This window comes from Scyliorhinus torazame, chromosome 6 (assembly GCF_047496885.1).
Source record: "Scyliorhinus torazame isolate Kashiwa2021f chromosome 6, sScyTor2.1, whole genome shotgun sequence".
NCBI lineage: Eukaryota > Metazoa > Chordata > Chondrichthyes > Carcharhiniformes > Scyliorhinidae > Scyliorhinus > Scyliorhinus torazame.
Window position 1 is genome coordinate 164,401,386 of NC_092712.1, and position 25,521 is coordinate 164,426,906.

Genomic DNA, 25,521 nt, shown 5'->3' on the forward strand with positions numbered 1-25,521 from the left:
GTAGAGCGATGGGCATGATGTGATGTGCAGATGCTTTTGTCTTCTTACATTTCTGTGCTCTTTGTGCTACTTACATTTTCTTTGAATCAAGCCATAAAGATACAATTTCACTCTCCCTGTTCTTACTCTCTTCTGCCTTTTGGTTTAGTTCTGATGAGAGGTACATACACACCTGAAACATCAATACCTCAATCTTGGGATTTTTGTTTTCATTTCAGATTTTCAAATATTTCATTTTTTTCCATTTTATGAGAAACACTCCTTCGTTTCAGGGTCTTGAACCATTTTGTCCAATCTTCTGTACCCTGCTCTATATCCTGCAATTGACTTTCTGCTCAGTCTTATCAAACTTTCTTAAGCTGGATCAGTTCTTGGATAAGATTAATATTGCTGCACAAAAAATGGTAAATGGGTATATTTAGTGATGTACTCGTGGTCACTTACCCAGTGGAACTGGTTTGTGACCACTGATTGAAGAGGAATTTTCCAGAACTCTTTTCACCCCTGAATTGGCTTTGACCTCTCCTGGGTGAGGAGCATCAAGGGTCCATGATGCTTAATTGCAAATCAGGTGGCTAGCAGGAAGAAATATTGATTCATCAGTTGCTTGGGAGTGGGGCGAGAAGAGCATGGGGCAGGAAAGTAGGTGCTGATCAGTTGGTTTCCTTGACTTTTAAACCTAGAGCTACAATGTTATTTCTGGCCCCCATGACCACACAGAGGGCGGCTGTGTTCAGACCAAGTTACCAGGAGAGCTATTATGCAAGATGTAAAATAAAAAGTTGAACAATTTAGTGAAACTGCTAGTAAAATGTCAGGTTTTTATTAATGGCACAATATGTCTGTCGTTTTGGACATCATTAGGCAAATCATGACAAAATTCCGCCTACCCATAATATAAAGGCAAGGCCTAGCTCTTTCTAGCAAAATTATATGCTTATATAATTTGACAAGTGCAAAAAGCAAATATTGCATTTATTATGCTGGAACAGTGTAAAACATTAATCAAATTCTTGACACACTTGCATTGTAGCTACTTTCATTGTCATGCACATGAGCACACAGTGAAAACAAAGCACGTATTAGTATTTGGTCAGAAGAAGAATAACCTTCGGAAGTGGAATCAAATATCAGGTAAAGGCCTCATTCAGTTTTCCTTCCTCAGCTTTGCCATTTACCTAAACATAGATGAATAGATTCATTAACTGAAATTGTCATTGCTATAATAATGCAATACACTTATTTTTAATTACATTTTTAACATTTCACACAAAAGAATATAAAAGACATGAACCATAACAAACGTTCTGTAACAAGTTTCCATCAACAAACACTTTTTCCAGAGACTCTCACCTCCACCACACCTCCTTCCCCGCCCTTAGACTTTAGCACTGACCAATCGACCCTCTCAAGGTGTATTTGACCTTCTCGAGGCATACAAACACCATCTATACCACAATAGTGGTATTATTGCTGACCTGGTAATCCAGAGACCCAGGATAATGATCTGGGGGCCTGGGTTTGAATCCCACCACGCCATATGATGGAATTTAAGCTCAATAAAATATCTGGTATTAAAGGTCTGCTGACCATGAAACGATTGCAGATAGTCAAAAAACCCATCTGGTTCACTAACATCCTTTAGGGAAGGAAATCTGCCATCCTTACCTGGTCTGGCCTACATGTGATTCCAGGCCCACTGCAATGTGGTTGACTAGTAAATGCCCTCTGAAATGGCTGAGCAAACCACTCAGTTGTATTCAACCACTACGAAAACGCAAAAAAGGAATGAAACCCAATGGACTACCTGACATCGGACCAGGCACCGGGAATGACAATGGTAAACCCAGCCCTGCCGACTCTGCAAAGTCCTCCTTACTAACATCTGGGGGCTTATGCTAAAGTTGGAAGAGCTGTCTCATAGACGAGTAAAGCAACAGCCTGACATTCATACTCACAGAATCAAACCTTACAGACAATGTCCCAGAACCACTATCACCATTCCTGGGTATGTCCTGCCTCACCGGCAGGACAGACCCAGCAGAGGTGGCGGCACAGTAAACAAAGTCCGGAGCGAGTTGCCCTGGGAGTCCTCAACATCGATTCTGGACCCCATGAAGTCTCATGGTTTCAGGTTAAACATGGGCACGGACACCTCCTGCTGATTACCACATACCGGCCACCATCAGCTGATGTTGAACACCACTTGGAGGAAACACTGAGGGTAGCAAGGATGCAGAATATGCTCAGGGTGGGGGACTTCTAGACCTTCACTAAGAGTAGCTCGATAGTACCACCACAGCCCAAGCTGGCTGGGTCCTAAAGGACATAACTGCTAGACTGGGACTGCAGCAGGTAGTGAGGGAACTGCTAGACTGGGACTGCAGCAGGGGGCGAGGGAACCAACAAGAGGAAAAAACATTCTTGAACTCATCCGCACCAATCTGCCCATGACAGTATCGGCAGACGTGACCACACACAGTCCATGTGGAGACAAAGTCCCATCTCCACATTGAGGATATCCTCCATCATGTTGCATGGCACTACCACCGTGTTAAATGGGATAGACTTGGAACAGATCTAACAACTCAAGACTGGACATCCATGAGGTGCTGTGGGCCATCGGCAGCAGCAGAATTGTATTCAACCACAATCTGCAACCTCATGGCCTGGCATATCCCCCATTCTACCATCACCACCAAGCCAGGGGATCACCCTGGTTCAATGAAAAGTGCAAGGGAGCATGCCTGGAGCAACATCAGGCATATCGAACAATGAGGTGTCAACCTGGTGAAGCTTCAACACAGGACTACTTGTGTGCCAAACAGCATAAGCAGCAAGTAATAGTCAGAGCTAAGCGATTGCATAACAAACGCATCAGATCTAATCTCTGCAGTCCTGCCACATCCAGTGAATGGTGGTGGACAATTAAACATCTCACTAGAGGAGGAGGCTCCACAAATCCCCATCCTCAATGATGGAGGAGCACAGCACATAGGTCCAAAAGACAAGGCTGAGGCCTTCGCAACAATCTTCAGCCAGAAGTGCCGAATGAATAATCCATCTTGGTCTCTTCCAAAGATCCCCAGCATCACAGATGTCAGTCTTCAACCAATATGATTCACTTCACGTGATATCAAGAAATGGCTGAACGCACTGGGTACTGCAAAGGCTATGGGCCCTGACAATATCCCAGCAATAGTACTGAAGACTTGTGCTCCAGAACTTGCCGCACCCCTAGCCAAGCTGTTCCAGTACAGCTACAACATCGGCATCTACCCAGCAATGCGGAAAGTTGCCCAGGTGTGTCCTGTACACAAGAAACAGGATAAATCCAACCCAGCCAATGACCGCCCTATCAGTCTACATCATCAGCAAAGTGATGGAAGGAGTCATCAACAGTGCTATCAAGCGGCACTTACTCAACAATATCCTGCTTACAGATGCTCAGTTTGGGTTCCGCCATGGTCACTCAGCTCCTGATCTCATTACAGCCTTGGTTCAAACATGGACAAAAGAGCTGAATGCCAGAGGTGAGGTGAGAGTGACTGCCCTTCACATCAAGGCAGCATTTGACTGAGTATGGCATCAAGGTGCCCTAGCTGAAGTGGAGTCAATGAGAATCATGGGGGAAACTCTCTGCTGGTTGGAGTTATACCTGGCACAAAGGAACATGGTTCTGGTGGTTGGAAGTCAATCATCTCAACTCCAGGACATCACTGCAGAAGATCCTCAGGGTAGTCACCTAGGCTCAACCATATTCAGCTGCATCATCAATGACCTCCCTTCCATCATAAGGTCAGACGTGTGGATGTTTGTGGATGACTGCACAATGTTCAGCATCATTCATGACTCCTCTGATAATGAAGCAGTCCATGTCCAAATGCAGCAAGGCCTGGACAATACCCAGGCTTGGGTTGGCAAGTGGCAAGTTACATTCGCACCACATAAGTTGCTATCTCCTACAAGAGAGGATCTAACCACCATCCCATGATATTCAATGGCATTAGCATCGCTGAATCAACATCCTGGGAGTTACCATTGATTAGAAACTGAACTGGACTAGCCACATTAATACAGTGGCTACCAGGGCAGATCAAAGACTACGGTAAGTAACTCACCTCCTCACCCTGTCCACCACCTACAAGGCACAAGTCAGGAGTATAATGAAATACTCTCCACTTGCCTGGATGAGTGCAGTTCCAACCACACTCAAGAAGCTTGACACCATCCAGGACAAAGCAGCCCACTTGATTACTCCCCTTTCCACAAATGTTCATACCCTCTACCATCGACAAACAATGGCAGCCGTGTGTACCATCTCCAAGATGCACTGCAGTAACTCACCAAGGTTCCTTAGAAAGCACCTTCCAAACTCACGACCACTAGCATCTAGAAAGACAAGAGCAGCAGATACCTGGGAACCACATCACCTGGATGTCCCCCTCCAAGTCACTCACCACCCTGACTTGGAAATATATCATTGCTCCTTCACGGTCGCTGTGGCAACATCCTGGAACTCTCTCCCTAACAGCACAGTGGATGTACCTACACCTCAAGGACTGCAGGGGTTCAAGAAGGCAACTCACCATCACCTTCTGAAGGGCAACTAGGGATGGGCAATAAATGCTGGCCTAACCAGCGACGCCCACATCCCGTAGATTGTTTTTTTTAAAAATCACCTAGCCACGCCGAATCCTTCAGCCGTGCTGCCATCCTCCAACCCAATAAGATACACCTCTGAGCCACCAACGAAGCAAAGGCCAGGACATCAACCCCTGCTCCTGCAAACAGTTCCAAAACTTCAGAGACCCCAAAAATCGGGACCAGTGAGCAAGGGTTTCACCTCCACATTCAGGACCGCCGACATGGTGTCAAAAAAGGACCCCCAAAACTCCCCCAGCCTGGAGCACGACCAGAACATGTGCATGTGATGTGCGGGCCCCCTTGGACAACATTCGCACCTATCTTCCATCCCTTCAAATAAGCAGCTCATCCTCGCTCCAGTGAGGTAAGCTCGAAGAACTACCTTTAACTAAATGAGGCTCAGGGGCAGCACGGTGGCGCAGTGGGTTAGCCCTGCTGCCTCATGGCGCCGAGGTCCCAGGTTCGATTCCGATTCTGGGTCACTGTCTGTGTGGAGTTTGCACATTCTCCCCGTGTTTGGGTTGTGGGGGTGAAACCCACGCAAAGATGTGCAAGCTAGGTGAATTGGACACGCTAAATTGCCCCTTAATTGGAAAAAATGAATTGGGTATGTTAAATTTATTTTTAAAAAACTAAATGAGGCTCAGACTGGCGCAAGACAATGTCGCATTCACCCTCCTCAACGCCTCAAACCACACTCCCCTTCCTCTAGTATCGGCCCCAACTCCTCCATTCATTTTGCCTTCGTCCCCTCAACCGAACCCAACTCCTCCCCCGCTCTATGCTGACACATCCTGGGCGTACTACCCTCCATCGATCCTGTGCAGGTTAAAATGTGTGCCAACAATGTGAACGGCTGAACCACCTGAATGTACCTAAATCCGTCCATGTCCAAAAGCCCATGGTTCTCCTTTAACTCCTCCAAGCTAACAACCCACCACTCCCAAAAGATAATCTCCCACCTTCTCCAACCCTCTCTCCTTCCAAGCACTAAATGTGGCATCCAGTGTTGTGTATTCGAATCAGAGATTGGTACAAATGGAAGCCAGCCTTGATGTTGTCCCAAATTTGAATTGTTGGCAGAGCTGCCTCCAAATGTTTAGCATGGCCACCACCACAAGATTTGTTGAATATTTCACCAGCTATACCAGGAGTGGCACCTTTACCAGTGCTGCCAAGCTCATCTCCCCAACTGGCTGGGTTTCCTCCGGGCGCTCCAGTTTCCTCCCACAAGTCCCAAAAGACGTGCTGTTAGGTAAATTGCACATTCTGAATTCTCCCTCTGTGTACCCGATCAGGTGCTAGAGTGTTGCGACTGGGGGATTTTCACCGCAACTTCATTGCAGTGTTAATGTAAGCCTACTTGTGACAATAATAAAGATTATTACTAATATTATAAGGAAGTTAAGGCCAGAGACACAAACAGGGCAGGATCTCACAACTAAACCTGCTAGAGAGAGGGGCGCAGGAGAATCCACAACAAATCAAAGCAGTGGTGGTGTGAGCTGTTCAGGAGAGTTCACAACAGGACAAAGCAGTGTTGGTGTGAGCTGTTCAGGAGAGTTCACAACAGGACAAAGCAATGTTGGTGTGAGCTGTTCAGGAGAGTTCACAACAGGACAAAGCAGTGTTGGTGTGAGCTGTTCAGGAGAGTTCACAACAGGACAAAGCAATGTTGGTGTGAGCTGTTCAGGAGAGTTCACAACAGGACAAAGCAGTGTTGGTGTGAGCTGTTCAGGAGAGTTCACAACAGGACAAAGCAGTGTTGGTGTGAGCTGTTCAGGAGAGTTCACAACAGGACAGAGCAGTGTTGGTGTGAGCTGTTCAGGAGAATCCACAACAGGACAGAGCAGTGTTGGTGTGAGCTGTTCAGGAGAGTTCACAACAGGACAGAGCAGTGTTGGTGTGAGCTGTTCAGGAGAGTTCACAACAGGACAAAGCAGTGTTGGTGTGAGCTGTTCAGGAGAGTTCACAACAGGACAGAGCAGTGTTGGTGTGAGCTGTTCAGGAGAATCCACAACAGGACAGAGCATTGGTGGTGTGAGCTGTTCAGGAGAGTTCACAACAGGACAAAGCAGTGTTGGTGTGAGCTGTTCAGGAGAGTTCACAACAGGACAAAGCAGTGTTGGTGTGAGCTGTTCAGGAGAGTCCACAACAGGACAGAGCAGTGTTGGTGTGAGCTGTTCAGGAGAGTTCACAACAGGACAAAGCAGTGTTGGTGTGAGCTGTTCAGGAGAGTTCACAACAGGACAGAGCAGTGTTGGTGTGAGCTGTTCAGGAGAATCCACAACAGGACAGAGCATTGGTGGTGTGAGCTGTTCAGGAGAGTTCACAACAGGACAGAGCAGTGTTGGTGTGAGCTGTTCAGGAGAGTTCACAACAGGACAAAGCAGTGTTGGTGTGAGCTGTTCAGGAGAGTTCACAACAGGACAGAGCAGTGTTGGTGTGAGCTGTTCGGGAGAGTTCACAACAGGACAGAGCAGTGTTGGTGTGAGCTGTTCAGGAGAGTTCACAACAGGACAAAGCAGTGTTGGTGTGAGCTGTTCAGGAGAGTTCACAACAGGACAGAGCAGTGGTGGTGTGAGCTGTTCAGGACAGTTCACAACAGGACAAAGCAGTGTTGGTGTGAGCTGTTCAGGAGAATCCATAACAGGACAGAGCAGTGTTGGTGTGAGCTGTTCAGGAGAATCCATAACAGGACAGAGCAGTGTTGGTGTGAGCTGTTCAGGAGAGTTCACAACAGGACAAAGCAGTGTTGGTGTGAGCTGTTCAGGACAGTTCACAACAGGACAGAGCAGTGTTGGTGTGAGCTGTTCAGGAGAGTTCACAACAGGACAGAGCAGTGTTGGTGTGAGCTGTTCAGGACAGTTCACAACAGGACAGAGCAGTGTTGGTGTGAGCTGTTCAGGACAGTTCACAACAGGACAGAGCAGTGTTGGTGTGAGCTGTTCAGGAGAGTTCACAACAGGACAGAGCAGTGTTGGTGTGAGCTGTTCAGGACAGTTCACAACAGGACAGAGCAGTGTTGGTGTGAGCTGTTCAGGAGAGTTCACAACAGGACAAAGCAGTGTTGGTGTGAGCTGTTCAGGACAGTTCACAACAGGACAGAGCAGTGTTGGTGTGAGCTGTTCAGGAGAATCCACAACAGGACAGAGCATTGGTGGTGTGAGCTGTTCAGGAGAGTTCACAACAGGACAGAGCAGTGTTGGTGTGAGCTGTTCAGGAGAGTTCACAACAGGACAAAGCAATGTTGGTGTGAGCTGTTCAGGAGAGTTCACAACAGGACAGAGCAGTGTTGGTGTGAGCTGTTCAGGAGAGTTCACAACAGGACAAAGCAATGTTGGTGTGAGCTGTTCAGGAGAGTTCACAACAGGACAAAGCAATGTTGGTGTGAGCTGTTCAGGAGAGTTCACAACAGGACAGAGCAGTGTTGGTGTGAGCTGTTCAGGAGAGTTCACAACAGGACAGAGCAGTGTTGGTGTGAGCTGTTCAGGACAGTTCACAACAGGACAGAGCAGTGTTGGTGTGAGCTGTTCAGGAGAGTTCACAACAGGACAGAGCAATGTTGGTGTGAGCTGTTCAGGAGAGTTCACAACAGGACAGAGCAGTGGTGGTGTGAGCTGTTCAGGAGAGTTCACAACAGGACAGAGCAGTGTTGGTGTGAGCTGTTCAGGAGAGTTCACAACAGGACAGAGCAGTGTTGGTGTGAGCTGTTCAGGAGAGTTCACAACAGGACAGAGCAGTGTTGGTGTGAGCTGTTCAGGACAGTTCACAACAGGACAGAGCAGTGTTGGTGTGAGCTGTTCAGGAGAGTTCACAACAGGACAGAGCAGTGTTGGTGTGAGCTGTTCAGGACAGTTCACAACAGGACAGAGCAGTGTTGGTGTGAGCTGTTCAGGAGAGTTCACAAAAGGACAAAGCAATGTTGGTGTGAGCTGTTCAGGAGAGTTCACAACAGGACAGAGCAGTGTTGGTGTGAGCTGTTCAGGAGAGTTCACAACAGGACAGAGCAGTGTTGGTGTGAGCTGTTCAGGAGAGTTCACAACAGGACAGAGCAGTGTTGGTGTGAGCTGTTCAGGAGAGTTCACAACAGGACAGAGCAGTGTTGGTGTGAGCTGTTCAGGAGAGTTCACAACAGGACAGAGCAGTGTTGGTGTGAGCTTTTCAGGAGAGTTCACAACAGGACAAAGCAGTGTTGGTGTGAGCTGTTCAGGAGAGTTCACAACAGGACAGAGCAGTGTTGGTGTGAGCTGTTCAGGAGAGTTCACAACAGGACAGAGCAGTGTTGGTGTGAGCTGTTCAGGAGAGTTCACAACAGGACAAAGCAATGTTGGTGTGAGCTGTTCAGGAGAGTTCACAACAGGACAGAGCAGTGTTGGTGTGAGCTGTTCAGGACAGTTCACAACAGGACAAAGCAGTGTTGGTGTGAGCTGTTCAGGAGAGTTCACAACAGGACAGAGCAGTGTTGGTGTGAGCTGTTCAGGAGAGTTCACAACAGGACAAAGCAGTGTTGGTGTGAGCTGTTCAGGACAGTTCACAACAGGACAGAGCAGTGTTGGTGTGAGCTGTTCAGGAGAGTTCACAACAGGACAGAGCAGTGTTGGTGTGAGCTGTTCAGGAGAGTTCACAACAGGACAAAGCAGTGGTGGTGTGAGCTCCAGGACCTCTGAACAAGCCAAAGCAAGTGAGATCATGAGGACCAAGCAGGCTCACCTGTCGCATTAAAGGTAAGCGAAAATGGTGGGTCGCGATGGTCGGCCGGCATAGGTCCTGACGGTTGGCCGGTTGGTAAAAATGGGACCCCGGAAAAAAAGGTTGAAAAACACATGTGCCGTGGGTCATGTCATGTGACAGCGCATTCACTGACCACTACCACTTTGGTGGTGTTATTAGATCTCGTGGCAGTGTTGCCAGATCTGTGGGGCCAGACTCCACCAGGTGGTCCTAGAGGTTCTGCTGACCCACCCGTAGGAATCTAGTGTATACATCCACCGACGATGCCTGCAGTGTTGCATACGTCAGACTGAATCCTTCTGTCTGCCCTGGTGTTCAGTTTACAAGAATTTCCATTGCAGCAATCTTTTCATGGTAGCTTACCTTTAGCAGGCAGCCTGCCTTTAAGGAAAAATAGCTGATGTTAAATGCTAGGGTATTTCAAATCCCAGAAGCCTGCTCTCAACTATATTTTGCCATTTAATATAATGGGAGGAAAGATGTGAAGACCAGTGAAGGATGTCCCAGATGCTTTCTGTGATGTTTCATACAAAATAAATGTTTATTCACCAGTAAAACACATAAGAAAATCAACTAGAAATACACTTAACTGTATTAATGACTATACACAGTGCTGAGGCCGGGAGTGAATCGCAGGGCTTCTACAATGACGTTGGGGGGTCGACTGCCAGAGCGATTCAGGACATGCAAATGAGCCAGCCTGTGCACCAGGTGGAACAAGTGCAATTCCAACATTGGCGCTGGAGAGCCTGGCAAGCTGGAGCTGCATGTAAACACGCCACTCCCCCCCCCCCCCCCACACTCAGTCCAGCCAAAAATATGTCATCCCAGAGAGCGGCCCATGACTGCAGGGAGCGAGAAAGGACCGGAGGGGGCCTGCTGGACATGCGGACCCTTGCCGTCACAGAGCAGAGAGCGTTGGACCTAGTCGATGGGGTTGGAGAACGGGCAGTCGCCGAGGTGGAGGTCGGCACAGCCAAGTGAATCCTCAATGCATTGCAACATCCCTAACATGCCTCCTCGCGTGCTAACCATGTGTCTTGACTTTTGTCTTGCAGTGTCACCTCCCGACCAGGCAGGACCAGCTGTAGTCCCCTGCTCCCAGCCGCAACCCTGCGACCCACCAGCCGACAGGATGGGACCGTCCAGAGCCTGCCCCCGCCGCAACCGTGCAAATCCCCGGAGCACCAGTCCAGGGAAGACACTTACTTCTCGCCATTGCTATCACCACCACCCTCCACCATCCCAGAGACACTCACCCCATTTGGGCACTTCAGTAAAGGGGCTCTTGGGGCACCATCTGGTGTGCACCACACACATGCAGCGGTACATCAGGTGGAGGTAGGAACCCCTGAGTGGCAGACGGACGGAGGGCTGTCCAGAAGAAGCTCAGGCTTCTGGAAAGGGCAGACCCGTCAATGTCGGAGATGCAGGCGAAGAGCCGGGGACTACATGAGGGGTTGTCAGCAACCACCAAGCACCTGCAGGTGCAGTTGGCAGAGTCCAATCGCATGCAGGAGCAGGAGGCGGTGCCGACAATGTATGCCATCCAGGCCAACACCACATGGGTGGTGTTCGTGGTGAAGGCTTTGTGGACGAAGGTATCGGCTATGGGTCAGGATGTCCAAGGCCTGGGGCACTCTCTGCGGGCAGTGGCCGAGGCACAGGTCAAGGCTGCCCTGTCACAGGCAGCTATGTACTAGGGCCACCTGGACATTGCAATTACAATGGGTTATGGCTGAGGGCGTCATAGACATTGTCCGGATGCTGGCTGACCTGCGGCAGTCCCAGGGACGTATCAGCCACTGAGTGATGTGGCACAGTCCCAGAGGGAAGAGGCCCAATCCATGTGCTCCATGGCCGTGAACATGGAGACCCCGGTCGAGACGAGAGCGGCCGCCAGGATTGGTGGGTGTGTGAAAGCAAAAGAGACAGATGGACAGACGGAGAAAGTGGCCGGGGCTCCCAGGTCGGACCCCGCACATCGCTCCAGTACCCTGTCGCTCCCCTTTGCTCTAGCCAAACACTCCCCATTCCCTCCCCCACCCCAAGGGTTCGCTGGGACCGTGTAATGGAATGGCCAGCTCACATGCAGGGATCATCCAGGCGGACAGTGGAATGGGCTAATGTGGGAGGAGTCAGACGGATTCAAACGATGCGTAGCACCAGAGCTCATCGCAAAGCAGATCGTAATCCTCCTCCAACCCATGGACGAGACCCGCATTACTGTCAACCCAGACGCCTGCGAACCATTCTTTGGTTTTTTAAAATAAATTTAGAATACCCAATTATTTTTTTCCCAATTAAAGGACAATTTAGCGGGACCAATCCATCTACCTGCACATCTTTTTGGTGTGAGACCCACGCAGACATGGGGAGAATGTGCAAACTCCAAACGGACAGTGAGCCATGGCCGGGACTGAAACGGGTCCTCGGCGCCGTGAGGCAGCAGTGCTAACCACTGCACCACCGTGCCACCCAAGGCCCCAGTGAACCCAGAGGGGATTAGAGAATCCAATGCGCGCTGGCCCTGGCGCACACGTTTCGCGGCCCCCGTGCTGCCCATCCCCCGCATCCTCCTCGTCGGACAAGCCCTTGCGTTCATCCCCTCCTCCAGCACGCCACTCGTCTACTGCACAATATTGTGGAGGACATAGCAGGGCACCACGATGAGGGAGAGTCTCCTTGCGCTATACTGTAAGACCCTTCCAGAGCGGTCCAAGCACCTGATCAACATTTTCAGGATGTCGATGCACTGCTTGATCACGCCCCTGGTCGTGACATGAGTGATGTTGTAGCGGGTCTCCGTGTTGGTCTGAGGCCTTTGATAGGTGTCATCAGCCACGACCGCATGTTGCCCAGGAACCAACCCCTCACCCGGGGATGTGCCTCAAAGGTGTCAGGAACCGTCAAGTGTACCAGGATGAAGGTGTCGGCACACTGCCTAGGTATCGGGCAAGACGTAATGATGTGCAGCTTGACTTCCGGTTGCGGCTATGCGGAGCTAAGCTGCACGATTCGGCAGCTCCCGCTATCACGGACTTTCGGGCTCTTTAGTGGAACCCCAACGGGAATTTTTTTGAAGACAACCTGTGGGGAAGGGAAGAGAGAGGTCCCCCTTCAACGTTTATGGACCGGACCAGAAGTGAAACGGCCAAAAAAGCGGCAATGGAGCAGCGGGAGAAGCGAGGGAAGAAAAGCAAAATGGCGGCTGCCGGGGACAAAGCGGAGTGCGGGCCGGAGCTGCAGGAATTCATAAAGCGCTGCTTCGAGGAGCTGCGCAAGGAGATGCTGGCGCCTATGTTGTCAGCAATTGAAGGACTAGGGATGGCCCAGAAGGCCGACGAGGTAAAGATCCAGGGGGTACAGAAAAGAGTCAGTGAGAATGAGGACGAGCTCTTGGGCCTGGCGGTGAGAGTGGAGCAGCACGAGGCGCTACACAAGAGGTGGGCGGGAAGACTCGAAGACCTGGAGAACAGGTCGAGGAGAAAGAACCTGCGGATCCTGAAGGAGTGGAGGGGGCCGATGCCAGGGCATATGCGAGCACGATGCTTGGGGCGATGATGGGCGCAGAGGCCCCTTCGAGGCCGCTGGAGCTGGATGGGGCACACCGGGTGCTGGCGAGGAGGCCCTAGGCAAACGAGCCGCCAAGGGCGATGGTGGTGAGATTTCACCGTTTCACGGACAGAGAGAGGGTCCTGAAATGGGCCAAGAAGGAGCGGAGCAGCAAGTGGGACAATGCAGAGATCCGAATATACCCGGACTGGAGCACGGAGGTTGCAAAGAGGAGAGCGGGTTTCAACCGGGCCAAGGCGGTGTTGCACCAGAAAGGAGTGAGATTCGGAATGCTGCAGCCAGCGCGACTGTGGGTCACATACAAGGACCAACACTATTACTTTGAAACGCCTGAAGAGGCGTGGACCTTCATACAAACCAAAATGTTGGACTCAAACTGAGTGTTTGTGAGGGTGGGGGGGATGTTTTGGGGTTTGATGTTTGATGGCTGTTGTATATAGGGGGTCAATCACGCGCAGGAAATGTTACATGGGCTGGGGGAGAGAGACAAGGCCACGACAGGAGCTGCGCCAGAGGGGGAGGAGCGGGCTTTGGAAAGCGCGGGGTTTTTCCCGCGCTAGGGAAGAAAGGGGGGAAGGGGAATGGAGGAACGCACACTGATTGGGAGACTCCCACACGGGGAGGTCAATGGGACGGCGGGGGAAGCCGGGGTCAGCAGGTGTCAGCTGACTTACAGGAGTGATATGGGGGGAGCAAAAAAGCTAGACAGGGGTCTAGCGGGGGGAGGGGAGGGGGGGAAAGGGTTACTGCTGCACTGGCCGAAAGGGAATGGGACACAGAAGAGGTGGTCGGGGCGGGGGTCTCCCGGCTGGGGGACTGGAGGGTGAGGGCGGCGCGGACACGGGACTGGCCTAGAAAAGGAGATGGCTAGTCGGCGGGGTGGCGCACTTAAAGGGACTGAAGGCAGACGTGGTCATGCTCCAAGAGACACATCTGAAGGTGGCGGACCAGGTCAGGTTAAGAAAGGGATGGGTAGGACAGGTATTCCATTCGGGGCTGGACGCGAAGAATAGAGGGGTGGCAATATTGGTGGGGAAGCGGGTGTCATTTGAGGCCCGTTATCCACTACGTTATCGTAGTGGATAACGGAGGGCGATATGTGATGGTGAGCAGTAAGTTGCAGGGGACGTGGGTGGTGTTGGTAAATGTGTACGCCCCGAACTGGAATGATGCTGGATTCATGAAGCACATGTTGGGGCGCATTCCGGACCTGGAGGTAGGAAGCCTGATAATGGGTGGGGACTTCAATACGGTGTTGGACCCAGCACTGGACCGCTCTAGATCAAGGACTGGAAAGAGGCCGGCGGCGGCCAGGGTGCTTAGGGGGTTTATGGATCAGATGGGGGGAGTGGACCCGCGGAGGTTTGCTAGGCTGCAGGCCAGGGAATTTTCTTTTTTCTCCCACGTGCACAAAGCCTACTCCCGGATAGATTTTTTTGTCCTGGGCAGGACGCTCATCCCGAAAGTGGAGGGAACGGAGTATTCGGCCATTGCCGTTTCGGATCACGCCCCGCACTGGGTGGAATTGGAGCTGGGAGAGGAGAGGGACCAACGACCGCTGTGGCGGCTGGATGTGGGACTGCTCGCAGATGAGGTGGTGTGTGGGAAGGTGAGGGGGTGCATCGAAAGGTACTTGGAGGCCAACGACAACAGGGAGGTGGGGGTGGTATGGGAGGCGTTGAAGGCGGTGATCAGGGGAGAGCTAATCTCCATCAGGGCTCATAGGGAGAAGACAGAGGGCATGGAAAGGGAGAGGTTAGTGGGGGAGATTTTAAGAGTGGACAGGAGATACGCAGTGGCCCCTGAGGAGAGATTACTTGGGGAAAGACGACGTCTCCAGGCGGAGTTTGATCTGTTGACCACAGGGAAGGCAGAGGCACAGTGGAGGAAGGCGCAGGGGGCGACCTACGAGTATGGGGAAAAGGCGAGTCGGATGCTGGCACACCAGCTCCGTAAGAGGATGGCAGCGAGGGAAATAGGGGGAGTCAAGGATGGAAGGGGAGACACAGTGCGGAGTGCGACGAAAATAAACAAGGTATTCAAGGCCTTCTATGAGGAGCTGTACAGATCCCAGCCCCCAGCGGGGGAAGAGGGGATGAGACGATTCTTAGACCAACTGAGATTCCCGAGGGTGGAGGAGCAAGAGGTGGCTGGTTTGGGGGCACCAATTGGGTTGGAGGAGCTGAGCAAGGGTTTGGGGAGCATGCAGGCGGGGAAGGCCCCGGGACCGGACGGGTTCCCGGTTGAGTTCTACAGGAAGTACGTAGACCTGTTGGCCCCGCTACCAGTGAGGACCTTTAATGAGGCAAGAGAGGAAGGGACCCTGCCCCCGACAATGTCGGAGGCGACGATTTCTTTGATCCTAAAGCGGGACAAGGACCCACTGCAATGTGGATCGTACAGGCCGATCTCGCTCCTCAACGTGGATGCTAAGTTGCTGGCAAAAGTGCTGGCTACAAGGATCGAGAACTGTGTCCCGGGGGTGATCCACGAGGACCAGACGGGATTTGTAAAGGGCAGGCAACTAAACACCAATGTGCAGCTGCTCTTAAACATGATAATGATGCCATCGGAGGAGGGAGAGGCGGAGATAGTGGCAGCTATGGACGCGGAGAAGGCCTTTGACCGAGTAGAGTGGGAGTACCTCTGGGAAGTGCTGCGTAGGTTTGGGTTCGGGGGGTGGTTTATCAGTTGGGTTAAGCTCCTTTACAGAGCCCCGGTGGCGAGTGTAGTGACGAACCGGCGGAGGTCGGAGTACTTTCGGCTGGACCGAGGGACGAGGCAGGGGTGCCCCCTGTTGTTTGCATTGGCGATCAAAACCTTGGCCATGTCATTGAGGGAGTCTAGGAAATGGAGGGGTGTGGTCCAAGGAGGAGAAGAGCATCGGGTGTCGCTTTATGCGGATGACATGTTGCTGTATGTGGCGGATCCAATGGAGGGGATGGTGGAGGTCATGCAGACTCTAAGGGAGTTTGGGGATTTTTCGGGCTATAAGCTCAATGTAGGGAAGAGTGAGCTTTTTGTAGTACAGGCAGGGGACCAAGAAAGGGGGATAGGGGATCTACCGCTGAGGAGGGCGGAGGGGAGCTTTCGGTACCTGGGGATCCAGATAGCCAGGAGTTGGGGGGCCCTACATAAACTGAATCTGACGAGGTTGGTGGAGCAGATGGAGGAGGACTTCAAAAGATGGGACATGTTACCGCTCTCGCTAGTGGGTAGAGTGCAATCGGTCAAAATGGTGGTCCTTCCGAGGTTTCTTTTTGTGTTTCAGTGCCTTCCCATCGTGATCACCAAGGCCTTTTTTAAGAGAGTAGGTAGGAGTATTATGGGGTTTGTGTGGGCGAATAGGACCCCGAGGGTAAGGAGAGGGTTGCTGGAACGCAGTAGGGACCGAGGAGGGTTGGCGCTGCCAAACCTAGGGAGCTACTACTGGGCAGCAAATGTGGCGATGATCCGCAAGTGGGTGATGGAGGGAGAGGGGGCGGTATGGAAGAGGGTGGAGATGGCGTCCTGTAAAGGAACGGGCCTGGGGGCGTTGGTGACGGCACCGCTGCCGCTCTGGGCGTCAAAGTATACCACGAGCCCCATGGTGGTGGCAACGCTAAGGATCTGGGGCCAGTGGAGACGGCACAGGGGTGCAATGGGAGCCTCGGTGTGGTCCCCGATCAGGGGTAACCACCGGTTTGTCCCGGGGAGGGTGGACGGGGGTTTCAGAGCTGGCATCGGGCGGGGATTAGAAGAATGGGGGACCTATTCATTGACGGGACGTTTGCGAGCCTAGGGGCACTGGAGGAGAAGTTTGAGATACCCCCGGGAAATGCTTTTAGATTTATGCAGGTGAGGGCGTTTGTGAGGCGACAGGTGAGGGAATTCCCGTTGCTCCCGGCACAAGAAATTCGAGACAGGGTGATCTCGGGTGTGTGGGTCGGGGAGGGCAAGGTGTCGGCAATATACCAGGAGATGAAAGAAGAGGGGGAAGCGCTGGTAGAGGAGCTGAAGGGTAAATGGGAGGAGGAGCTGGGGGAGGAGATTGAGGAGGGGTTATGGGCTGATGCCCTAGGTAGGGTTAACTCCTCCTCCTCGTGTGCCAGGCTCAGCCTGATACAATCTAAGGTGGTTCACAGAGCGCACTTGACGGGGGCGAGGTTGAGTAGGTTCTTTGGGGTAGAGGACAGATGTGGAAGGTGCGCAAGGAGTCCGGCGAACCATGTCCATATGTTTTGGTCATGCCCGGCACTGGAGGGGTTCTGGAGAGGAGTGACGGGAACAATATCTCAGGTGGTTAAAGTCCGGGTCAAGCCAAGCTGGGGGCTAGCAATATTTGGAGTAGTGGACGAGCCGGGAGTGCAGGAGGCGAAAGAGGCTGGCATTCTGGCCTTTGCGTCCCTAGTAGCCCGGCGAACGATCTTGCTAATGTGGAAGGAGGCGAAGCCCCCCAGCGTGGAGGCCTGGATAAACGACATGGCTGGGTTCATAAAGCTGGAGAGGATAAAGTTTGCCTTGAGAGGGTCTGCGCAGGGGTTCTACAGGCGGTGGCAACCGTTCCTAGACTATCTCGCGGAGCGTTAGAGGAAGATCGGTCAGCAGCAGCAGCAACCCAAGGGGGGGGGTGTAATCCTGTGAGGGGAGGGGGGGGGGGGGGGGGGGGGGGGGCTTGCCTGGGGGGGGGGGTTGAGCAAGAGAAAACATGAAGGATTTTGGAAACTGGCACGTGCGGGAGAGAGCCAGTGTACAAAGCTATGTAACATATCGTTTTACCATGTATATATCTTGCTTTGTGCGATTTCTTGCTATTTTGTTACGAGGGGGGGGGTTATTGTTTGTAAGGGTGAAAAATTGAGTTAAAAAACTTTAATAAATATATATATTTTTTAAAATGATGTGCAGCTCATGGTCACACACCAGTTGCACGTTCATCGAGTGGTACCCCTTTTGGTTTGTGAAGGGCGTCCTGTCATGGGCCTGCTGGTAACAGGAACGTGTATCCCGTCGATCACCTCCTGGACCTGGGGTACCCCGGCGATGGTGGCAAACCCCGCTGCCCAGGCATCCTGCTGGGCTCGGTCCACATTGAAGCTGATATATTGCGCCAATGGCGTTTACTGTACGTGCGAAGTAGAATGCATTGACGCCAGTGTTGAGACACCAGAGCATAGCATTCCGTCAAGCACCCGGCGCCGGCCACGATTTAAAACTCCCGCACGATTCTCCGCCCAATCGCGTTTCGCAATTCCGGCGCTGCTGGATGAAGAATCCCACCCAATGGCTTTAGCCTTTCCAATATTCAATTGAAGAAAAAATTCATATTGTCCAATGCTAGCTGTTTGGCAAACAGCAGGACACACCAGAGGCAATGAAAGGACCCAGAGCAAGATGATGTTGAGGCCGAACTGTCGTCAGCATACATTTGGAATCTGACATTGTGTTTTTGGATGATGTTGCCAAGGATCAGCATGGTGATGAGAAATAGGAGGAACAATTTATTTCCATAGTGAATAAATAAATACTATAATATTTTTCCTGATACAAAAACAAATCAAAATGTAACTAAAATTAAACATGTGGCATGTTGGCAGTGCCACAAGGCTTTTTGATCACCTGTACTCCAATCAACTGTTTATCCTGTGGATGATGCTTGGCTTTCATGGAAAGCAATTAAAAATAACTCAAATGTCTTTTTAAGAAAATGATGGAAAATTTGTGGTTTGTACTTGCCTCAAATTGCAGAAATGTCGTCATATAAAATTCTCCTCCAATCAGGAAAGCAAGAATGAAGAAGTAAAATATTTGATTGTGAATTAAGAATGTTAAGCTTTTTTCCTTCTGATAAAACTTCACTCACTTTGACAAGGAAAGAGATCTGCTGCAAATTAACAATGGCTTTGTCCTGGTTATATTAACATGCACAAAAATGGATTGGACCTTTATGATAGCACTGGATGAAACGTATTATCCAAGTGTCTTATTCCCCTGTATACTGACATAACAGTATACCTCTTGTCCAACATGCAGTATCTGAGCCAAATCATTTTGATTGTAATGTGATACCAAATATTACACATCCATTTATTGATTAAAAAATACACTTAGAAGGCTTTCTTCCACAGTTATCCTTCAATTATGTTGCATGATAGTCAATGTGATAGTGGTTTGAGCAAGGGATGGCTGGCGACAGAGATGGTGGATACTGACCTGCATCTTGCTGCTGGGGCAGCTGGGTCTGTAATGGGTGATTCCTGCAAGGACAAGACACACCAGTAAGACAAAACTGAATTGGAATCAAATTTTGCATTTGCTGTGAAGGATGACTTTTTTTCTTTCAGTCAGTTTCTATTCTGCCACTCTTAATCTTTCTCAGCTTTACACTCAGAAGTAAAAATATTATATCGTTCATCCAGAGAGTGGTGAATCTGCGGAACTCTTTGCCTCAGAAGGCTGTGGAGGCCAAATCACTGAGTGTCTTTAAGACAGAGATAGATGGGTTCTTGATTAATACGGGGATCAGGGGTTATGGGGAGAAGGCAGGAGAATGGGGATGAGAAAAATATCAGCCATGATTGAATGGCGGAGCAGACTCGATGGGCAAGTGGCTTTATTCTGCTCCTATGTCTTATGGTCACTAATGAGACAGGAAATTAAATGAAATGAAAATCGCTTGTTGTCACAAGTAGGCTTCAATGAAGTTACCTTGAAAAGCCCCTAGTCGCCACATTCCAGCACCTGTTCGGGAAGGCTGGTACAGGAATTGAACCGTGTTGCTGGCCTGCCTTGGTCTGCTTTAAAAGCCAGCGATTTAGCCCAGTGTGCTAAACCAGCCCATATAGTTAGAATATAAAGCACTCGATACAAGCAATCACTTGTTTCACCCAATCCTAATAAAATTACATCATTCATCTGATTGGATTTCAAAGGCTTTTTCTAATTAATGATGTGGTTCATTGAAAACTTGAAATAGATCTTAGCGACAGTAATTAAATCATAGCTTGGTCTTTTTTTTGAGGCAATAAAATATAATTTGTTTCCCATTGGTTTTTGCATGCACTTAGTCTCCACTATCAATGCTGCTCTGCGCTTCCCAGGTGGAGAGAGAAAGTCCCATTGCAGTCTTCCCTCTGATTTTGCTTCCTCCCTTTTTTCCTGCTAAAGTTAATGTAGGAAAAGTTAATGATCAGAAATTGCCAATTTGTTCACTGACACTCTTCCCTAATTCTTCCATTACAACATCCAAACACATCTGGAATTATCTTAATGCTTTGCAGACTAACAAATAATTTCAAATATTCTCTCTCTTTCAGTAAAAGAATTACATAATATATCCATTTAAATTTACTTGGTTTATGTTGAAGTAATATTTTGTGTTTACTTTATCTGCACTTGTGCATGAAGGAGGTACCCTCATCTGCTTTAGGCAAAGAAGCTTGAGCTTCTTTAATGTTTCCTCGTGGTCTAATATGGGATTGTGCTTGTTTTTCTTTGTACTCTTTCCAATTTATTTACCTCTTGTTCAGGGCGACATAATCAGATTTAAACAATGCTCCAAACATGTAAATCCATAATATAACTTCTCTAACCCCAATATTTTACTGTTCTTGCTGTATCCCAGCCTGCATTAATTGCTTCTCTATTTTGCCTAGATACTGGAAGCAAGAAGTTTACAATTACTCCCAGCCCTCTACACTAGTTCCACTTCAACCATTCTAGATATTTTTCTCAAGCCAATGCAATAATTGACTTTTTTTCAGTTATCTGACCTCTGCTCAAACCATCCCCACAATACAGTTGTGTTCTGAACTGTGGCTCTGCACATTGAGACTTCAACATGCAATGCCACAATGCTGCTGGTGACTGTACTTGCGTTATGTATTTTGTGCCATCGTGAAACAAACGTATATCAACCAAATAAAAATGTCAGTCTTTAGTGCTAAAAGTGCCACATATTTGTACATTGATTGCAAAGAGGGTATATAAATCAAGAAGTAATAAATAGATATTTACAGGAGCATGAACAGAGGAGGGAAAGCAACAATCTAAGGAGAATCTTCTAACTTTCAGTCTGGTACTACCTCAGCAATTCAAATAAATGTACTTTGATGGTCCATAAAACCCAGGCACACATAAATGTGAAACAATGCTCCTCAATGCATCTCATCGTTTAAGGAATGCAGGTATAATGCGGATTAATATCCATAAACACCTCGCAATGTTTTAAGTTATTAATGTGCATCCTACTCTCCAGCAGCAAGAAATACAAATACTCCATTTCCTATGAGAGCTATTGCATTAGAGAAAAAATACTGCATCATCTAATAATGTATCAAATAAAGAAATACTCACTGTTGTGTCTGCATGAGAGGCATGTTGGAAGTGTCACAGTTATCTGAATGGTGTAAGGGTGGCACAATCTCACCAGTTACTGGGTTAAACACGGGCAGCGTGGAGAGTGGCCAAGCTGCCTCCCGGTTCTTTGACATGTTCCGAAGCTCCTTCGTTGATTTCTGGATAGAATTGTGATGAACCAACTGGATGCTGGGGAAAAACAAGAAATTAGAAAATTATACTGTAAACTTTGAATACTGCATCTGGTCATATTACTTTACTTTTATAAACAAAGCTGGACACTGCTCATATTCTGACTCAGGAAATCAACTGAGTTCTAAATTTCTGGATTAATAAATTCATTCTGCAAGAATGTTTCTGATTTTGCATGCCATACTGATAAAGATAATCATTTTTAAATGATATTTATAAGAACTGCAGCTGCATTTAGACTGAAAATAAAAATCAACAATAGTAATTTATTGATGTTTAACGCATCATATGAGATTCCTCCATCCATTTAACAGAGGAATCAGCCTATCTAAAATAAGCAGGTTAACTGTTCTGTTTAAAAGTGGACAGAAATAAAGTTAAGTAGTTGTTCTTTTATCATTTCTAGCCTTATAACACAAGATCCTCACTCAGTCAAGCCTTTTCTTCGTTGTTGGGCTTCTACATATGTTATAGAATATGTTTGGATTTCAAAATCACACAAGATATAATAAAATTGTAATAGAATGCTAATAAAAATGGACAACTTTCAATTTATCGAATGGTCAGAAATCACATCTGTAAAAACACTGCACAGGGCAATTTCCAAAACATCACTGATTCAAGCAGCTTATGTGGATTTTAGGCTAATATCAGCTACATACCAGTGTACAAAAATCTCAAGCCACATGAGAAATTTCTGGGGACAGGTTCTGGAGTCATAGTCATTTACAGCACAGCAGGAGGCTATTTGGCACATGAGGTCCATGCCAGCTACCAGCAGAGTATTCCTGTAAGTCTTACTCCCCCACTCAATCCCTGTCGCCCTTCAGCTGCCCATCCAATTGCCTTTTGAAATCATTGACCACCACCCTCATTTCCACTCAGTGTAAAAATGTTCTGCTTCCCATTCCGACCTGAACCTATTGCCAAAAATATGAAATATGTATCCCTTATTATCATACCATCAGGTAATGGAAGAGTTTTTCCTTGTCTACCTTATCCAAACCGGTCATAATCCTGTCCACTTCTATCAAATCTCCCCTCAATTTCCTTTGTTCCAAGGAGAACCCCCCAGCTTTTCCAACTCAGCATGAATGTATGTTGAATTGGTTATCATGAACAGAAGCTGGAGGACAGCCAAGTAACATTTTGAATTATTCAAGTCCATTTGCTACGTTTCACCACAATCTTTGTGTGCAGCTTTCATCACCCACTTTCCTGTTGGGTATTTATGGCAATAGATTGATCCATTATTAATGTCAGTAAAAAAAAATAAACTGAGTCTTGAATGAGTTCATTGTGTAGCTTACAAATTAAAAACAGCAAAATTAATTGTGCATCAGTTTGGGAGAGTTGTAACGGTGGCTGTCACTCATATTTAGAGGATAAAATTTTAAATATTGCCACATACAAGTTATTTCATGTCACTACTCTCAATTTGAAGATGAGCATCAGCACTGAATATAAGCTGCTGACTGTGGCTGTTACATATTGACACCAAGCTAATAATCTTCTAAACGACCGTCTTATGGACTGATCTGATCTCTTCACACATCTTCTCTACTGAGTAGTACTACACTCCTGTACGCTTCACCCGATGCCTGTGTCTCTGTATTTACATTGTGCATTTTATGTTTGCCCTATTATGTATTTTCTTTTCATGTATGGAATGATCTGTCTGAACTGCATGCAGAACAATAATTTTCACTATACCTCGGTACACGTGACAATAAACAAATCCAATCCAATTCAATCCAATGATCAGAAGATGAAGTTGTGGCCTCAGCAGTGACCACCCAAGTCAAAAATGGGGATGCTCAGTGACAATTGCACGGTCAGAAATTAGACAAAACTGAGATTTGAACTGGGGGTGGTGTGGGAGAGAAGAGAGGATATCAGAGAAAGAGTCTTGTTTAAGAAAGGAAGCAGAGATAATCCAGTAAGTTATAGGCCGGTGAGCTTGACGTCAGTGTTGGGGAAGCTTTTGGATAAGATACTGAGGGACAGGATATATGCACATTTGGAGGAAAATCCTCAGGTTTTGTACGCGGAAGCTTATGTCTCACCAACTTGATTTTTAAAAAAACTTGGTTCTTGAAACGTGGGTGTCACTGGCTAGGCCAGCATTTGTTGCCCATCCCTAATTGCCCTTGACCCGTGTGGCTTGCTAGGCCATTTCAGAGGCTGGCAGTTAAGAGTCAACCGCATTACTGTATGGGTCTGGAGTCACAAATAGAACAGATTTCCTTCCCTGAAGAACATCAGTGAACCAGATGGGTTTTTTTACGACAATCGGCAATGGTTTCATGGTCATCATTCTATTTCTAATTCCAAAATTTTTATTGAATTCAAATTTCCCCAGCTGCCATGGTTTGATTCGAACCTGGGACCCCAAAGCATTACCCTGGGTCTCTGGACTACTACTCGAGTGACAATACCACTATACCACTGCCTCTCCACGAGGTTACAAAGAAAATTGATGAGGGAAGGGCTATGGATATAGTTTATATGGACTTTAGTAAGGCGTTTGACAAGGTCCCAACATGGCAGACTGGTACAAAACTAAAATCACATGGGATTTGGGGTGGGCTGGCTAGATGCATACAGAACTGGCTTTGTTAAAGAAGATAGAGAGTAATGGTGGAAGGGTGTTTTTCAGAATGGAGACCTGTCGACCTGTGGTGTTCCGCAGAGATCAGTGCAGAGACCTCTGTTGTTTGTAGTATATATAAATGATCTGGAGGAAACGTGGGTGGTCTGACTAAAACGTTTGCAGATGACACAAAGATTGGCGGAGTTGCTGAAATTGCCAAGGGATTGTCAGAGGATACAATAGGATATAGATAGATTGGACACTTGGGCATAGAAATGGCAGATGGAGTTTAATCCGGGAAATGCGAGGTGATTCTCCATTCCCGCCACTGGCCAGTGGGATTTTTCATTGTGGCCACCCCACGCCGCCAGGAAACCATGGACAGGAGTTCGATGGCAGAAGAATGGAGAATCCCGGCAGAGGAGAATTCACCCCAATCTGTCCAAAGGAAGATTGTTTTTAATGAATATCAATCCCTTCACTCACGGAAGCTATTCAAGAAACCAAAACAATTCTACTGCTGTTAGCACACTCAAAATAGTAACTTTCGGAGCAAGTACCAGACATTCATTGCCAAGCAGAAATCTTTTGCACTGGGTTTTAAATTACTTCAGCTGGTCCGGATTGTAATTTTTTACTTGAGCTTTAAGCAGCATCTGCTGATGAGACAGTGGTTCAAAATAGAAGGACTTGGGCAGGCTAGGAGAGTGGGCAAAGAAGTGGCAGATAAACACAATGTGGAAGAGTGTGAGGTTATGCACTTTGGAAGGAGGAATGGAGGCATAGACTATTTTCTAAATGGGGAAATGCTTAGGAAATCAGAAGCACAAAGGGACTTGGGAGTCCTTGTTCAAGATTCTCTTAAGGCTAACGTACAGGTTCAGTCGGCAGTTAGGAAAACAAATTCAATGTTAGCATTCATGTCGAGAGGGCTAGGATACAAGACCATGGATGTTCTTCTGAGGCTGTATAAGGCTCAGGTCAGACCCCATTTGGAATATTGTGAGGAGTTTTGGGTCCGGTATCTAAGGAAGGATGTGCTGGCTTTGGAAGTGGTCCAGAGGAGGTTCACAAGAATGATTCCTGGAATGAAGAGTTTGTCATATGAGGAATGGTTGAGGACTCTGGGTCTGTACTCGTTAGAATTTAGAAGGATGAGGGGGGGATCTTATTGAAACTTATAGGATACTGTGAGGCCTGGAGAGTGGGCATGGAGAGGATGTTTCCACTTGTCGGAAAAACTAGAAGCAGAGGACACAATCTCAGACTAAAGGGATGATCCTTTAAAACAGAGATGAGGAGAAATTTCTTCAGCCAGAGGGTGGTGAATCTGTGGAATTCTTTGCTGCAGAAGGCTGTGGAGGCCAAATCACTGAGTGTCTTTAAGGCAGAGATAGATAGGTTCTTGATTAATAAGGGGATCAGGGGTTATGGGAAGAAGG

At 48.3% G+C, this 25,521-nt stretch overlaps 1 protein-coding gene across 2 annotated transcripts in view; it reads right to left on the minus strand.

Annotated features, from left to right (window-relative positions):
• Positions 1 to 801: 801 nt before the first annotated feature.
• sgce (sarcoglycan, epsilon) overlaps positions 802 to 25,521 on the minus strand; it is a 101,026-nt gene continuing 76,306 nt past the window's right edge. For both annotated transcript variants that reach the window (XM_072509041.1, XM_072509040.1), the window contains 3 exons: positions 21,292 to 21,483; positions 19,150 to 19,193; positions 802 to 1,178 (listed from right to left, as the gene is read on the minus strand). In XM_072509041.1, the coding sequence (XP_072365142.1) occupies positions 1,162 to 1,178; positions 19,150 to 19,193; positions 21,292 to 21,483 (253 nt within the window). In that variant the 3' untranslated portion in view covers positions 802 to 1,161. The remainder of the gene's footprint in view (positions 1,179 to 19,149; positions 19,194 to 21,291; positions 21,484 to 25,521) is intronic.